The sequence below is a fragment of the Meriones unguiculatus genome, chromosome 17, assembly GCF_030254825.1.
Source record: "Meriones unguiculatus strain TT.TT164.6M chromosome 17, Bangor_MerUng_6.1, whole genome shotgun sequence".
Lineage (NCBI taxonomy): Eukaryota > Metazoa > Chordata > Mammalia > Rodentia > Muridae > Meriones > Meriones unguiculatus.
The window spans coordinates 26,815,059-26,832,088 of record NC_083364.1 but is presented as its reverse complement, the minus strand read 5'-3'; the positions used below and the strand labels follow the sequence as shown (position 1 = coordinate 26,832,088).

The 17,030-nt window shown below is 49.1% G+C and overlaps 1 protein-coding gene across 4 annotated transcripts in view; it reads left to right on the top strand.

Moving 5' to 3' along the window:
- Dgkg (diacylglycerol kinase gamma) overlaps positions 1–17,030 on the top strand; it is a 189,508-nt gene that overhangs the window by 129,804 nt on the left and 42,674 nt on the right. For all 4 annotated transcript variants that reach the window (XM_021636139.2, XM_021636137.2, XM_060370120.1 and 1 more), the window contains one exon: positions 2,997–3,087. In XM_021636139.2, coding sequence (XP_021491814.1) covers positions 2,997–3,087 — 91 coding nt within the window. The remainder of the gene's footprint in view (positions 1–2,996; positions 3,088–17,030) is intronic.

The following is a 17,030-nucleotide window of genomic DNA, read 5'->3' as shown; positions in this document are numbered from 1 at the left end:
CTGTATTTTGTAATTTATTGTATCTCATACTCTCCTCTCTGGTCTGTGATGACATGAATGTGTGCTGCATTAATTTTTTATTATGTTTATTTATTTGTAGAAGTGGATACACACGTATCCAGAGGACTTTAAAACAGCATGTGGGTCCCAGGAGTCAAACTCGGGTTATCAGGCTTGGTGGCCAGCACGCCCTTGCCCACTGCATGGCTCCAGCCCCAAATTAATATTTTGTTTTATATCAAAATGGAGTTCAGCTTCTCAGAAGTATATCTATCATCCTATCACATCTTTGACCAGCCACATGACCAGTCCAGAGGATTAACAAGGGATTATGGTACGGTCTATGATTCTAGAAAAAGAAAATGTATTAAATTAGATATGAGGGGAACAGATCTTTAGTCAAAAGTCGAAGCATACAATCTAACAAATACAACTGAATATCTTCCTTCCCAGCGCATATAAATACATAAAGCCGACAGCTATACAGCTGGGCAGCTCTGTCTTTGCTCTAATCCGCCAGCTGATAGCTGTGAAATAGCAGCAGCTCACAGTGAATAGGGTCATCTCAATCCATCTTCCCCACCATCCTGAGAAGCAGACCTTTTTCATTTGCCGTTTTGCAGATGAGGAAAGTGAGATTTTTTAAAAGATTTAGCATCCCACCAAAGGTCACACAGCTATCCTCAGATGGGTGATCGGCCGGTCCTATTATTCCGAGGTACCGACCTAGTCTTGACCTTTTAACCTCATTAGATCGTCAAAGGAACCACTTTGGGGCAAAAATAGCTATGGCTTCCGGAAATTTTTATTAAAACTCTAAATCTCTGGGCAATAACTTTCAGAAGCCATGATTCAGACCAGCAGTGATACTTGAAAACAGGCTCGTGCACAGGGCGAGCTGCCCGCTGCTGGGCGGGGATGCGGGACCCTAGAGTTTAGAACCACCACCTGTGCTCTCCCCGTAAGCTGTCTCTGGCCATCACTGCCTGCTGAAAGGCTCTGTCCTTCCATTCCCCCGAGGAGTCCACGTAGTTCCATAGTTGTCAACAGTTTTCATAGCATCTGGAGCAGTATGTCTCTGCTGGCCGTAAGCATAAGGATCATCTGGACACTCATAAAAGCACAGGCTCCTGGACTCCGCTCCACAGCTGTCAGAGTCTACAAATCAAATCCTGGAAATAGCATTTCAACCTGTTCCCCGGGGAATTCCGACGGATGCTAACACCTGAGATCTACAGGCGAAGCCACCAGGTCCTACAACCAGCAGCAGCAGCAGCAGCTTGTTAGAGAAGGTTTCAGGGGCTCCACCCATGAACGACTAACCAAGAATCTTCACTTGAACAAGATCCTCGGGGTGATACACATACGTGTTCCCACACAGGACCCCGAGATTCAGGACTGGGCCATGTCCCCAGTGGCACACATGAGAATGCCTACTAGAACACAGGGCTCAGCCTGCCCCGGACCCCCCATGCTACCCTGAGGACTGAAAAAAAGCAAGGACTCACCACGCTGGTACAGTGGCACAGCTGACAGGCTCTGGCCTAAAGTACTCCCGACATTTCTCAGGGTTTTTTGTTTGTTTGCCTATTTGTTTTTTTAAGATTTATTTCTTTATTAGGCAGACAGTGTTCCGCCTGCAGGCCAGAAGAGGGCACTAGATCTCATTACAGATGGTTGGGAGCCACCGTGTGGTTGCTGGGAATTGAACTCGGGACCTCTGCAAGAGCGGCCACTGGTCTTAACTGCTGAGCTATCTCTCCAGCCCCCTCTCAGCGTTTTTATGAAGCACAATGCCCTACCCCTTCCTTAACCATCATTTAGTCTCACGGAGACCAAGAGCAGAAAGGCTGCTGCCCAACAAACTAGGTCTTAAAATCTTCACAGGGTAGAAGAATGCAGTCTTGCATTGAGGTTCTACATAAACTACGGGAGAAACGCAGAGAACATGGAAGAAGCAAGAGGCTTTAGCTTCCGAAGAACCACTCTTTCCCCCGTGGTCCACAGAGCTGGGGACTAGCAAGCCAAGGAGGCTTCCCTTCAGTGCCGAGAAGAATGTGGTTGTGTCTAATCCTTTCTTAGGAAAAATCTGTCTGCCTATAAACTGGACAGGTGTCCCTCTCTTAGCCAGCCCCTGCTAACGGGGTGACGGTTGGTGTGGAAGGAATGGGTTACCAAGGGGACACTTCCTGCTGGGCAAACCCTAGAGCCTTGGGGACACCGCCTGACACCAAAAGCCTTCGGCTTCATAAGCACCCCACTGATTGATGTAATTCCTCTCTGTCCCCTAAAGAAAACGCTGGAGATGTGTAAAGCTCAGCTTGGCAAGCCCCCGCTTTGATGCAAATCCTCTCTAAATGAGGGGCTGCCGTGGCCTGTACGTGGGAGGACAGGGACCATTGCCTCCAAACGAGTCACCTTTATTCCTTTTCTAAATCCACCTTCGTTCTCTCTCTCTCTCTTTCTCTCTCTGCTTCCCCCAAACAGAAAATAGACAAAGCATTGTGTTTTGGGTGTGATTCAGTATGAAGTTTCCTGCATTTACCATAAGACCATTTGTCCTTTAAATCCCAAAGACTGTTTGGTCTCGTCTCTAACCATACCCAGAAGGGAGGTTTTCATGAAGTCTAAAAGACAGTAAGCAGCGCATGCTGTCACTTGGCGCCTCCAGCTGACTTTGCCCAGGAAGGCTCCTTGAGGCAGCTCCCGAGGATAGCATGCCTTTTTCTGCCCTAACAGGAACCTCAGGGCACAATTAACAGTTCACCCAGAGTCTGTGACGTCTAAGATTTGAGCAGATTTTCTCTCTAAGTTTCTGACAAGAACTTGTGGATAAACTTTTCTGTTCCTTGACGATCCGATTGACAAGTGTTGCAATGTAAGGTTAGGGAATTCAGGGGCTTCAGGGCCTGTGGGGCCAAAGGGCAGAGCTATGTCTCAGGACCAGTGCAGGTGCGGACTGTTGATCGAAACTGTCTCTCTGCTTCACGGTCCAGGATGAAGAACAAGCTGTGGTATTTTGAATTCGGTACCTCGGAGACCTTTGCCGCCACCTGCAAGAAGCTCCATGACCACATAGAGCTGGAGGTAAGCCCCATGTGGGGAGGCAGTTCCAACCTGCAGAAGTTCTGGGAGCATCCCAGGTACCCTCAGGACCTACCCTCTTGACTCTTTCGGAAATGACCCAGCGTCTAGTCTATTTCGTGTAGACCATCCTGTCCCCATGGGTATTCACGACCTTCCCCTCCCTTCGAGGGCTCCAGTTTTGAGGGGAAATTCCTTCTTATCCTGGGGCTCCAGGATCCTTACAGCCATAGTCATTGTGACCTTCAGCCATGCTTTCCCACTCGAAGAGACAGAGTTACCTGGGAGGCGCCTGGGGGCTGCTCGTTGATCAGGGCATCCGCTACCTTCCCTGCCTCAAAGGGCTGACTCATAGGTGCCCAGGACCAGTCCTGTGGGGTGTGTAGCCTGCACTGTCACACAGCAACCAGGGATCTGAAGAGCTCTTTTGTCACCCGTCTTGAAATTTTGAACAATTTCTTTTTTTTTTTTTTTTTTTAAACAAAGAGCTGCGCGTTCTCAGTTTGAACTGGGCCCCACAATTAAGAGGCTCACCCTGCTGGTGCGCCCGCCGTGTTTTTCCTGAGACTTCTAGCACTTGTAGCGGCCTGCCTCAGACTGTTTGCCTGCTGGCATCCCTCGCCTGGCTGATGAGCAGCTGCCCGCTTCCTGCCCCACTTCTGCAGCGCTGCTCTCTTGATGTCTTCTCATTGACAGCTAGGAGCCTGTCTTTGGCCTGCCAGAGCCGAAGTTCCCATGCACACCTGCTGTCTTCACTTGCTGGGCCTCGGCCCATGGATTCTTTGCTAACAATCCCACCTTCTGGTGGAATTCAGGCCCTTAGTCTGCTCTGCACTTGAGAGAAACACACACACACACACACACACACACACATTCAGGCTTGTGAGAAGATCTCCTATCGTCAGCCCCCACCCTCCACTCCAAAAAAAAAAAAAAAAAAAAAAAATTCTGGTCTAGAATTTTCTGTGAGCCGGGAGCCTCTACCGAGGCCTGGCCCACCCCTCTGATAGGAGGATTAAGCTTGTGGCAGAGTGAGAAGGCCCTGCCACTCCCTGCTGGAAGAGAGGCTGTGCCCATGCTCGAAGGGCGTGTTCACAAACAAAACACACAGCCAGAGGTTCCATAAGGCTCTACTTGACTCCATCTGCAGGCCTCTCTCTTTCGGTTGCTGGGTTACTGACACCATGGTGAGAGGCACCTTTCTGCCAGCTTGGCTACAGGGCAGAGAGGTCCAAAGGCCAAGAGCCTGTGTCTCCAGGTGATAAATGGCTGAGGCCACCTACACCTGGGAGAAGCCGAGCAGCCAGCCCTCCTCATTCACGAAAAAATCCGCAGCCTGGGAGCAGTGGCTAAAGGATCTGAGCATGGCAAACAGATCTGTGTGCCTTCTTCCTCTTGGCACTGTCCTCTGTTGGGGTCTTTTTAAACATACCGCAGTGAGGGACAGCCCTGCCTAACCACGGCCAGCTGCAGACACACAGCGAGTGTTTGTTCTCCCTGCAGCTGGCCTTGACACTGTGCCCAGAATACAGCAACTCTGCTCCCCTGCCTCTTTGGCCCGCCCCGCTGGCTCCAGGCTGGCCATGCCTGACAGTCCCCTTGGGGTCCAGGACTCAGCAACACTTCCTCAACCACACAGGGAGTTGGGAGCCTGGTGGAAAATGACAGTGGTGCTTCAGGAGGGGTGGGCTGTCACACTGTGGTCACACTGTGGGCTGCTGGGAGCTTTAAGAAGCACTTCCTGTTGTCCTTATCTCTTAATAATAACTCTCTTCAGCACTTATTATTCACGAGAATGAGCTTTGGGAGTTGGGGCTAGGAGGCATGTGACAGTGGAGGGGTCGGCCGTGGACTGGGACAGGCACCATGCCTACATCCAGAGGACAGTGGTGGGCAGTCCTAAGTGGTGTGTGCAAGAGGAGACTCTGGAAGACAGAGGGTAGGTCAGGCAGGTGAGTGACAGGTGTAAGTAGGCTGGGGACCCTCCAGAGGAACCTGGAAGGGAAGCCAGTAAGTGGCCTTCTACCTATGGCCTGAAAAGGCAGCACAGGATTCTCCACATCCCCAGCAGCCAACCTGGGAAGACACCGTTCAGACACTGCTGGCCTTCACTGCTTCCTACGACACAACAGCAGGGAATCCTCCCACCCAGTGAAAACACAAGCTGAGACCTGGAGGGTCAGAGGAGGGAAAAGATAAGAGGGGACAGAAAAAGTCGGTGCGTCAGCTGCCTGCCATCACACATTAGTGTTTGGTACAGTGACCTTGGAGACAAGTACTACCACATTTTTAAGGGCTCAGATGCATCCAGTCAGTTGACAAGAGGTCTTTGCCTAAACTACAAAGAGAAGAATCCAGGCGTCCTGTAGTGAGCTGAGTTTAGAAACTAGTAAACCAATTCATCCACCAGGGGTTAAAACTCAGCAAACCCTCCTGCCTCGGTGCAGTGTCTTCCTCCTTCCTGGTGTGATGTGTGTGTGTATGTGTGTGTGTGTGTGTGTGTGTGTGTGTGTGTGTGTGTTTATGTAGTCGTGTACATATGTGACTATGTCAGTGTTTGTGTGTGTATATATGTGTAGTGGCAATTCTGGGATTTTAGTTTTTCAAAAAACACAGAAATATTCTAAGACTGTGTTTTTGTTTTAATCCCAGGTGTAGGGATGTGGGGCTGTTTCGACTGTCCACCGCAGCTGACTGTGATTTGCCTTGTGCTCTAGCAGAGGCATGGTTTTGCCAACTGCAGATAGTTTCTACAATTGTGTGACATTTGGAATTCTGGGAACCAGAGGGTATATAAATGCCACAGCCCTAGGAGACCAGGCTGGTTGTGGTTTGTAGTCAAGCTCAAGGAAGAAACAAGAAGAAAGAAATTCAAGGATCTCTCTCTCTCTCTCTCTCCCTCTCCCTCTCTCCCTCTCCCCTCTATCCTTCTTTTTCTCCTATCTAGTGATAGGAGGTGAAACCGAGTGGGGAATAAAGACTAGGAAAAAGAGGAACCCACAGAGTAGCAGAGACCAGCTCTGTGTATGTGTGTGACTGTGAAACTCCATCTCATTTCAGGTAGCCATACCACCCTGATAAGACGTGTTAGACACAGTCCTGGCGCCCACCTGAGGAAGGAAGGAATAGTTGAGTACAAGAAAAAGCAGAGGACTGACACAAAGTTTACAAAAGTTCTTCTCCTTTCTCCAACACGGAGGGAGGCAGGTATTCATGGTCCTAACTGGAGGGTGAGGCTATCAGAAGATGAGGGCTCAGTAACTGAGAACAGGCACAGTGATGAAACCGAGGGCCAATAGTAGAGCTTGTGCGAAGTTGCCAGTGCAGTGAGTGGGCCAGCTCCACCGGGCAGAAGACAGATGTCTTCCTGTGCTGGGAGCAGAGGCAGGGATGGCTGTGCAGAGCGGCCATCAGAGTGCTCTAGGAGACAGTCTGCCTCAACATACGGTAGAGAGTGACTGCAGAGGAATCTGGCAATCTCTGGCCTACACACACACACCAAGCTGATGGCTAAGTGGCATTTTTTTTTCTAGGCAAAATTTCCATTAAGTGGCATAGACGTGGCCTCCTTACAGATTGGTGGCTAGTTGAGAATAGGAAACTTATCTCTGACGTAAAGCTCATGTCCCACGTGACTAGAGAAACTAGTCCAGAGAACACACAAAGCTTGTTAAATACCCACTTAACTAGTGCTGAGAAGCCAGACGCAGATTCTCCCTGACCCACAGGAGCCAGATATCTGTGGGTCCTGTTTTAACAGCCCAGCCCAGTGCCTCAGGCAGGGGAGAGGTAACCCCTCCCCCCAGGCCCTTACACATGCGCCACATTCTTTGCTGGACATCAGATACCTGTTGAGCGTTCTGGACTGACGTACACAGGACTGTCACCTGTGTTCTGTATTTGGGCTCAGTGACTTCCTCAGCTGGACGTCTGTGCCTCAGTATTTTCATCCATAGAATGTGTTGGGAAGGCAGCCTAGCTCCCAAGGACATTAGTTAAGCTTTGGGGGGGGTGTTCCATAAGTGCTAAGCGTCACAGAATCTACAAAGCAGCCCCACGCAGAAAGCGTCCTAATGACCTTTTTACGGCAGGAAGGGAGGCTAAGAGACTGTTGGGTTTTACCTGGGTCCACAGCCTGGGCAGTCTGACTCAAGCTTGTGTTCTGATTTGCCTGGGAGCCGGAGAGCTGGGAGGCAGTAGCCAGCGGTTTCTGGGAAGGTTCAGCGTTATGTCCTGCCTGCCTTTTATTTACTATTGTATTCATTTTGCTGTTTCAGAGAAATCTGAAAACAGGTGTGAGGTGATTTGCTTATCACACAGGAGCATTAAGAAGTATATGGCAAAGGCCCTTCATAGTGTTTCATTTAAGGGAACGGAAGGCCTGCACCTGAGCAGGGTGTTCAACGAGGTCGTTGAATTGTCAGTGCAGTGAGTGGGCCAGCTCCACCGGGCAGAAGACAGATGTCATCCTGTGCTGGGAGCAGAGGCAGGGATGGCTGTGCAGAGCGGCCATCAGAGTGCTCCAGGAGACAGTCTGCCTCAACATACGGTAGAGAGTGACTGCAGAGGAACCTGGCAATCTCTGGCCTACACACACACACCAAGCTGATGGCTAAGTGGTATTTCTTTTTTCTAGGCAAAATTTCCATTAAGTGGCATAGTCAGCCAGTGCAGTCCTGGCCGACTATGCCAGCCCTGTCTAGCTATCACCTCTCAGAGCTGCCTTCCACGAGGCCCTTCCTATTTGCTCTAACCCGATTTCACCTGAATAGAGCAGGGGGGAGGGGTTGGAGGGAGGAGGCACACTGAGTCATCGCCCCCACCTCAGGCCCAGAATAGCCTTGCCAAGGATCTTAAAGGTTCTCAGAGTTAGGTGGGGCAGCACAGGCAGGCTTTGACTGGAGGGTTCATCTCACGTTCTGTAGAAATATCCCGTTTTCCAGGTTGAAAATAAGAAATCCCCCAAGATAATGTTCACAAGGAAAGGCTACGCTAATATGAGCCCAGATGGGAAGGTCATTCAAATCTGGCAGGTGCTCAGAATGCTGTTACCCAGAGCAGGGTGGGGTCTCTGTGCATCGATTACTTTCTCTTTCTTTCTTTATTTATTTTTTTAATCAAGGATTTAGGAAAATACAGGAAAGTGTTAAGAACATAGATCTATTTCCCTCTTATTTGGCATTTATCAATATTATATCATTCATTTAAACAGATTTTGATCAAAGAAATATAGGTAAAACTGAAAACCCCACAGCCTGTCTTCTTTAAAACACACACACACACACACACACACACACACACCAGTGTTCTGACATCACTTCCAGGCAATATGGAACTGGTTTGCTATTTGGACAATGATTTGGTTTGGGGTTTTTGTTTTGTTTGTCATTGTTAGGTTTGGTTTTGTTTGATTGTTTAAGAGTTTTGTTTGATTGTTTAAGGTGCCCAGGCTGGCTTCAAAATCACACCCAGCCTCTGCCTTAGGCCCACCTTCCATACCATCATTCTAAGATTACAGGCCTGTGCTGCAATAACCCACTGCCTCCTTACTTTTAACTGCTCTCTAGTGCTCCACAAATGCCCAGTCCACTGTTGGTCATGAGGTATGGAAGCTAGGCCTCTTTGATTTATCATTAAAAATAAAAAGGAGAGTTTTCAGGGCCTTGTGCCAGCAATAACATCCAACCCAATGGATAACTGGAATCTTGCCTATAAAAATTCTAAATTCTCAGAGCACAGCTTGTGTGTGAACAGGTGCTTCAGAAAGCAGGGTGTGGTGGCCCGTGATCCCAGGAACCAGGAGGCTGAGACTGGAGGATCTCAGCAAGCTTGAGGCCAGCCTGGGCTACACAATGAATACCAATCCGGATGGTTAGGTGATTCTCAGACGGAACAAAAGCCTTTGCAAATGAGTCAGATCAATTTTAAGGTTGAGCCGACTCCTTTAGCGAGCCAGTCCAACCCAACACCATTTTTAAAATCGCATTTGTGTGTGTGAATGTATGTCTGTGCATGCACGTGTGGTGTGTTCCTGTGAGCCACAACACTGATGTGGCCGTCAGAGTCTGTTCTCTGTCTCCATCATGTGAGTTGTGGGTCTTTGTTGTGTAATGACACTTTCCCCACCATGTCCACGCATCCCAGATAGGAAACCCACAAGAAACCTAAGTACAGATAACACCAAAAGTCCACTTTGGTAAACCAATGGAGCAGAAATACTTCAAAGAGCTGGATCACCAAGGCCCACCCCCACATGGGTGACAGTTCACAGAGCTGGGAACCTGGAGCACACTGCACAACCAGCATGCACCTCAAAAAGGTTGGAGAGTGTCCTTCCCAGGCAGCTCAGTTAGTATCTGCTTCTTCCATACAGCAGCTGGTGTGGTTTCCGGGTCTTTGCAACATGACTCTGCCCCTCTGGTAGGGAGACGCCTATTCAATCTGGTCAATTTCAGGAACTTCCTGAAGCTGTTTTGAGTTGTTTACCTTTGTGTTTAAAGAGTTTCCCTGTGGGATAGACTGTTTCAATCTTTTGGAGGAAACTGTTACACAACAATAGCAAGTGCCTTAAACCCCAGACTCACCCTGCCAATCTCATCAGCCATTTCTATTCAAAAATCATCAAAGGCTTCATAGATTAATTAGCTTAATCAAGTTCACTTAATGTGTGAAAGAAAAGACACCATGGCTCTCGGGGACCAACTGGGTATTTTCTGATCCTGCCTTGCTCAGCCCCAGCCCCTGCTGTTTTGCAGACTCTTACTTTGTAAGGGAAGGACTCTTTAACCAGTGATCTCTTCTGGCGTCACATTAACTTTGCTAGCCTTTCAAAACATGGAGCAAATAAATGGGAATGGCCATCTAGCCCAAGCCATGAGAGTAGATTAAATGGAAGCATCTTCGTGGGAGAAGGAAGTGAGAAAATAAAACTGCTAGAAGTAAAAGCTCAGGGATCTCAAGGTTGAGAGGCCCCTGTGTCCAGCACCAGCCACAATGTAGCCTTTTTAGGGCAGCTCTGGCCCCTTCAGGCTGCTTTTCTCAACCCATCCACCAGTTCTCAGTGCCCCAGAGGCCCCTGCCTTGGTGTCTTACTGCTTTCTCCTGGAATACGTGCCACTCTTCCCTGATTTCAAAGGTCAAAATGACAAATGCATCAGAAAATCCTGAGGAGCAAACAAAGAAAAGAAAAAGAAAGAAAAGTAACCAACAGTCTCACCAAGCAGGGTAGCAGTGCTAGTATTACTGGCCTCCTTTGATGCATGGTATTCTGAAGCCTCTTGAGCAGCTCTAATTCTATTGCCTTTTTAAAACTCCATTTTCAAACAGGGTCCCACCAGGCATGCCTCCCTACCTCTTCCCCGGGCATTGACCACAAGTCTTCTTCATGGACTCAACGTTCCGCTGACTCAGGACAAACTGTTTTCGCTAATTCCCCTATTGAAATCCCATTGTTTGCTTTCAGCTATGGTGCAACTTCTTCTCTCCCTCAAGTGACCCTCTCTTTCTATTTCCCGGTAGTATGCACCCTGCCATTCATGCCAAGCCTCTTCGTCTATATGCTTTTACTTTTCCCTTCTCTGCTGTCGCCTTTGTTTTTTGTGAATTGCTTTGATTTTCCTTTGTCTTCAGATTCCTGACAATAATGTACTTTGTGTCTTCCAAGGACTTGGGAGTGACTTTTAAAGATTAAGCCTCATCCCCACATTTTCTCAAAAACAGCTGGGTGGTGTGTTGTGTGTCTGATAGGTTGGCCCCAGGAAGTCTTAGAGGATTGAGGCAGGAGTCACATCACTGACCTTCTGGGTTAGAGTCCTGTCCTCAGCAAGTAACTGGAAGATTCTGTCAGATAACCTCTGCCCCCGGAGAGCTTAGCTTTTTGCCTGCCAAAGTCCCTTGGTAAAAGAATAACTCCCCTCCTACCCTCAAACAATGTATCTTTCAAGGTAAGAATGTGCAGTGAGAGGCTATCTGTGAGAAATGGTCTAGCTTCTTAGATGGTCTTCCATGTTCTAGATTATTGAAAGGAGTCCATGATCCTTCTTACCACACTCCATGACTCAGGTACTTCAGGAAGGAAGGAAAAAAAATATCCTAATCCTTTTATTCCCTCTACTGTCCAACAATGAATAGAATAAACAAATATGTTTTATGGGCTGCAGAGGAGAAATCTTTTTCTAGGGCCTGTGAAGTTGCAGAGGGAAAATAACTGACTCTTTAATGAAGGGCAGAGACGCTGTCTACCACAGGACTGACTAAATGTCCTAATACACACACCTCAAGTCTGTTACAACTCATATATCCTAGCGCTTCCATACAATGTCCGATTCAATCCCCGTAACAACCCTGTATCCCATGTGTTAAACCCGATGAGTTTCACATCTAGGTCTGGGATGCCCACATGTCCCCCACGATGACAGGATACCCACAAAGGGACAGCGCTGCCTTACAGTTCTGCTGTCCAACTAATGTGTATTTAGCTAACAGGCCAACTCTCCTTCAAGACTTGATGCGTGCAATGTATAGTTAGCTGTATGAAGCAAGGACTTTCTTCTCATTTTGCAATCACAGAACCAGCAAAGAGCCCGAAAGGACTAATTTCTCAGGAGTGATTTGTTGACAGTAAAGCAGAATGAAAGCGTGAAACCCTCCTATACAGTGTGAACATGAATGGAAATTGCCAGGGACCACCTGAGGTCACACCTCTTTGTTGGCAGCTGCTGGAATAAAAGGGAGCCACCTGCTCCGTTTGTAACACCAAGAGGGGAATGGGTGGCAGAGGTAACAACAGCCCGGTGCTCAGAACCTCCGAACTCCCAAGAAAGTGGGAAGACATCCTACACCCAGCTCTGAACTGTCGCCGAGGGTCTGGACAACTGTGAACCGGGACAGGAAATGCCAGCCTTCTCCCACCTCTTTCCCACCGAACTGAGTGAAAGCAGCGAGTGGGCAGAGCTAGTATGGCAACGAGCATGCTGGGTGCTGAGAGTGGAGCAAGCAGCAAGTGACCCTGCAAGGCAGAAGAAAGGGCCTCCATTCTGAGCCCTGTGTGTTTTCCAGAGGCCTATCTGCCCTGGAACCCTGCCAGGTCCTAAGCCTACCAACCCTGCTCTGCCTAATGGAGTTGGACCCTCAGAAAATCCCATCCAGCCCATTGCCTGCAGCTCTCCAGAGCAGCGAGCAAAGCCTGTCAATCTGCATCCAGAGCAAGAAAGTCCAGAGAGGTGGAGCTGTGGAGAGGAAATGGCGTTACCCTCTGTCCAACTCTGAGGCAACCGGCCACCGTGAGCTCCGAGAAACAGCCGTTTTGTTTTGAAAACTGGCACCCAGTGCAGGCTCACTCCTGGACATGAACTTGAGCCCCCCGCCCCCACCCCCAGCTGCAGCCCTCTACTTCCAGCCTCTCTGCCAACATCCCCTTCCAGCTGCCCCTGTCAAAGGCACCATTGTACCCTCCCTGGCACAGCAACAGAGTAAGGCTAAAGAGGGAGAAAACATTTTCTGCCCATGGGATGTTCTTAAGCAGGTTGTGTGAATGTGGCTGCCATGCCACATTCCGTGAGCCCACACAAATTCACCAGAACTCCATCATCCCGGTCACAGATGGCAGCTACTTTCCAGGCTAGCCAGCCCACCATAGCTGGCTGTCAGAGAATGCGGAGCACACAGCTGGGAGGTCGAGGCTGAGCGATCAGGAGAGCGGCTTCCAGAGCAGCACGCACCAGCCTGCCAGAGTAAATTCTGAGCTTCAGCTTCCCAAACTGGAAGGCATTTTCTTTTAACTGATGCTCTTGACAAAAGAGTCATTCTAGCACGTTCTAATAAGTGATAATTAATAATAATCCTCCTGACTATCGGAAGGGTAGGAAGCACTCAAGAAGCCTGTTCTTGACTAGAGAGCATGGACTTTTAGAACATTCTTCTTGATAACGGACGAGAGTTGTGTGTCCTTGCTTTTGATTCCCTAGTTGGCATTTGGGCACATCAATTAATACAGAGCATCTGTGGACACATGAATGAAATCCCCTTTTGCAGCATTATCACCCTCCTCCCTCCTCCACATGACTACCTTTCACAAGGCTAACGACCTGTCTTCTACATAGTATCACGTGAAGTCCCAAGGAGCCATTCATTCCCAGTTCCCACGTATCTCCGTTTATAGACCAATAACTCTCCTGGTCACCCTTTTTGCTTAAAGATCTGTTTGTTTTCTTTTATGCGTATGAGTTTTTGCCCGCGTGTTTTCGTGTGCACCATTTGGGCACAGTATTCCTGGAAGCCAGAAGAGGGTATCAGTCCCCTGGAACTGAAGTTTACAGACAGCTGTGAGTTGCTGTGTGGGTGCTGGGAACCCAACCCGGGTCCTCTGGGAGAGCATCAAGCACTCCTAATGGCAGAGCTACCTGCCCAGCCCCTCCTGGTCTCCCCGTTGCCTCTCAGAGAACAGCACAGCGCTGGCAGACCTCTCGAGCGCGCTCTTTACGAAGCTCTGGCTTCTCCATCTTGCCACTTGCCTCTCATAGAGACCCGGAGGCTGAGGGAAGACAAGCACGGAACAGAAGTTTGGGAAAGAAAGTTCCATGGAGCCAGCGTTTCCTCGTCTGCGTAACAAGCATGGAAACACTGACACTGAAAGTTAAGAGGATTAGGTATAAAATATTCGGCGAGCCTGTTTCATAAGCTGCTAAAAAGACGTTCCTTGTTACAGGTGGATGCGATTATCTTACGCCCACAACAGACAGCGGCTCCTAAAGTCATACCAAGTAGCCTCTCTGAACCCTGGACAGGCAATTGCCTGTAAGGCTTACCTACATGCCAGACCCATTTTTGTATAGAGACAGAGAGACTGTCCTCCCAGAACTGTTCTCTCTCTCCTCCACGTAGCACGGTTTCTTCCCTCACGACACCTATCAGACATTAACTCTGAAAGCATTCAGTCTTGTTCCTCTCTAAAGACAACAAATATAGTGATTTCCCTGGGTGCTTTTCTTACACCCACAGTAAAGTCTCTGATTCTGGCCATAGCTGTCTGTGGAAATTCTCTCATTCTGGCCCTGCAGATACAGAGGTCTGAGATTCCTTTTGGGTCTTGTTGCCCCCAGCCAGCGGAGCATCAAAGCCGGCCTGCCTGATGGTATCTGTCTTCCCAGCTCTCCTCTCTGCTGACGCTGTGGATTCTTGCTACCGGCTATAGTAGGAGTGTTTCTACCTTAGAACACGTTTGCTTGCTCTCTGCTCCTTGTTTTCGTTTTAGTTTTTTTTTCTTGCAGCCCTTGCTGGTAAGCAGTTAGCAGCCCTGACCTGAGGAGGCACCTGGGGACTGGGTCCCATCCTATTTCGGCTCCATCCCTGGATCTAGCAGAGAGGACATCCCTTCTTATTCTTGAGGAAGCCTCGTCTTCTCTCATCAACCAAGCCTCCCGTGCCTGTTCCTCTACACTGGGTGCAGTGTAGGGTGTGAGGCTTTAGCCATGGTCAGAGGATTACTTCCTGCAGGCTAGGGTTATCACTGGCATCTCTCCCTGCCCTGGACATTGAGTCTACTTCACTTGGCCATTGCTATATTCATCTAGAGAGAGGTTGGGCAGATTCATCTGAGAGGGTGATTTTTGTCAGTGTTCTCCATGGAACAGCTTATTTTTCCATTTTAGGGAAATGGGGATGTCTCTACAAGTGCTTTGGTTTCGATTCACAGGTACCTTGTTGAGCACCCTATGCAGGCGAAACATACAAACATACCTGGGTCTGTGGAGAACACAGAGCATGGAACACTGTCCTTACCTTCTTCTGAGCTTCATGTCTCTTGGAGGGGGGGCATGAAGAACACATGCCACATCCAAGAGGAAATGAAAGCAAGGAAATGCAGAGAGCAGCAGCCTCGCTTACCTGCTAGACACCTGAAACAGTTTTAAGAGCCACTGCATCTCAGGGAGGTTGAGGTTTATCAGGTACCAAGGGGGCAGTTTGGACTATGTGTGGCAGAAACAAAAGGAAATAGGCCCCAAGTCTTTGGCCACACAGAACAGGCAGTTACTAAGCCAGCTAACTAACAACCTCAGCTACTACCTTCTTTCTAAACTAAAGAGGACACATCAGACAGGGTCAGCTTTCCCCAGAACCCTGATGTACCCTCGAGGTTGCCAGGCCTGTTCAGCCAATCCTGCCCACCGCTTGTCTTAGACTTTGGACTACTTAGGGAGGCTTAACAGAGCATTCTCTTTGTCTGACGCTTGTTGCTGTGTTGTTCCCTCAGAAAGGGGGCAAAGGAGGGGAGGGTTGCCCAGGCTTATGTCAGTCCCCCAACCCCTGACCTTCAGACTTGGTCTGAAGCTCCCACATGGAGCCCAAGCATCAAAGGAGGCCACATACCCCAGCAGCTAGAACCCAGTCAAAGGTCAGGATGTGGTCTACCTCGACCTCTGCCTTCTCCTTCTACCCTTTAATTAAAAGGCATTTTCTATGGATACAGCTCAATATTCCTCAGCAGAAGAGCTACATACTGTGTTTTGTCACTCATGGAAAAGGCTCATATCATCCTCAGACTCTGTCTCCAAAAAAGAAAAAAAGTACAGAAAATGTATAGCTTAAAAAAAGTAAAAAAAAAAAAAAGAGAGAAAGAGAAAAATGCATCAACGAAATGTGGTAACACTTTCAGAAAATTTTTCAGTAATTTGAAAAAAGAAGACTGTTAAGAAAGTTAAGGAATTATGATTGCCATTGAAGAGTGATGATGATTGAAGTAATTTTCAAGTCTTTATTGTTTAAAGACAAACAGCATCTGCGCAGGAAAAGAGAAAATCAGGTTTGCTGCAGAACAGTTCAAAGTGCACGTGCTCCTTGAACAAGATTGACTGCCCAGGTATAACTGTTACGCTGGGTCTTTTATTTCTCAACCTTTCTGCACTTTCAGAAACACCCATAAGAAGAAGATTAAAACAAAGGGAAAAAGTGGAGGGGCATCTCAGAACAACGCAAAGGCCAAGTACCCATGAAAGGAACTTGAAAGGAGCTGGAAGCCCAGAGGCTCCTCCATCTCCCAGAACTCTTCGGGCCTGAGCTCCACCTCCTTGCTCAGGAGCAGACCCAGCCTGGTGGAGGGTGGAGCTTCGATACAAAACAATCTGCCTCCAAACCAGAGACATCTTGCCCGCGGGTGGTGTGGAGAATCCAGGTTAGGGATAACGCAGTCCAGAAACTGAAACAGGTCGCCAAAGAAATTTCCCCGGGGACCTCCAGAAAGGGGTTGGCAGGGCTGCAATGCAGGAGGCCTCCCCGTCACACACACACCTACCTTTTCAGGTCAGAGAGGAGGGCCTCCTGCAAGTGCATGATTCTCTGCCTCCCTCCTCTCTAATGTCGACTCCCCTCGGTGAAGACAGATGGGAGAGTCTAAGTTTGGCCTAGAAATGCAGAGATCCAAAAGCATCGTGCTGGAGAGGGCGTGAGCTCGGCCTCCTGACCTGGTCTCTGGTTACCTATACAACTATCCTCTAACCAAAAGAACCATCCCCCTCTAAAGAAGGCAGAACTGTGGGGGTTGGGGCTGCCATGGGCTGCAGCCATCAACCTGGACCCTCCCCGGGGGCGGAAGCCGGGTGAGCTTAGGTGGCCCCTGTGGAGCCTGCACCTGGAAGCAGCACCCGGGGTACTGGGCACAGTACAGTACGATCCGGGGTCTGTGAGCGCCCATAAGTGCCAGCTTGAGCCCCATGGCCTGGCTGTAAACTGCCTGGATGCGTGCAGCTCAGCGAGCAAGCCGAGCCTGCCAACCCCCCTAAGAGCCCCAGCCAAGCTCAGGGCGGCAGGCAAAGGCCTCCAGGCTCTCTCTGGAGCCACCGGGAAGGGGAGCTGGATGACGTCATGGAACACTTGGATTTAGCTCAGGAACAGGCTAGCGTTCCAGTCAGGTCTTCAGGGCTGCATTCCAGGCTCCGCTTTCCCAGACTCGG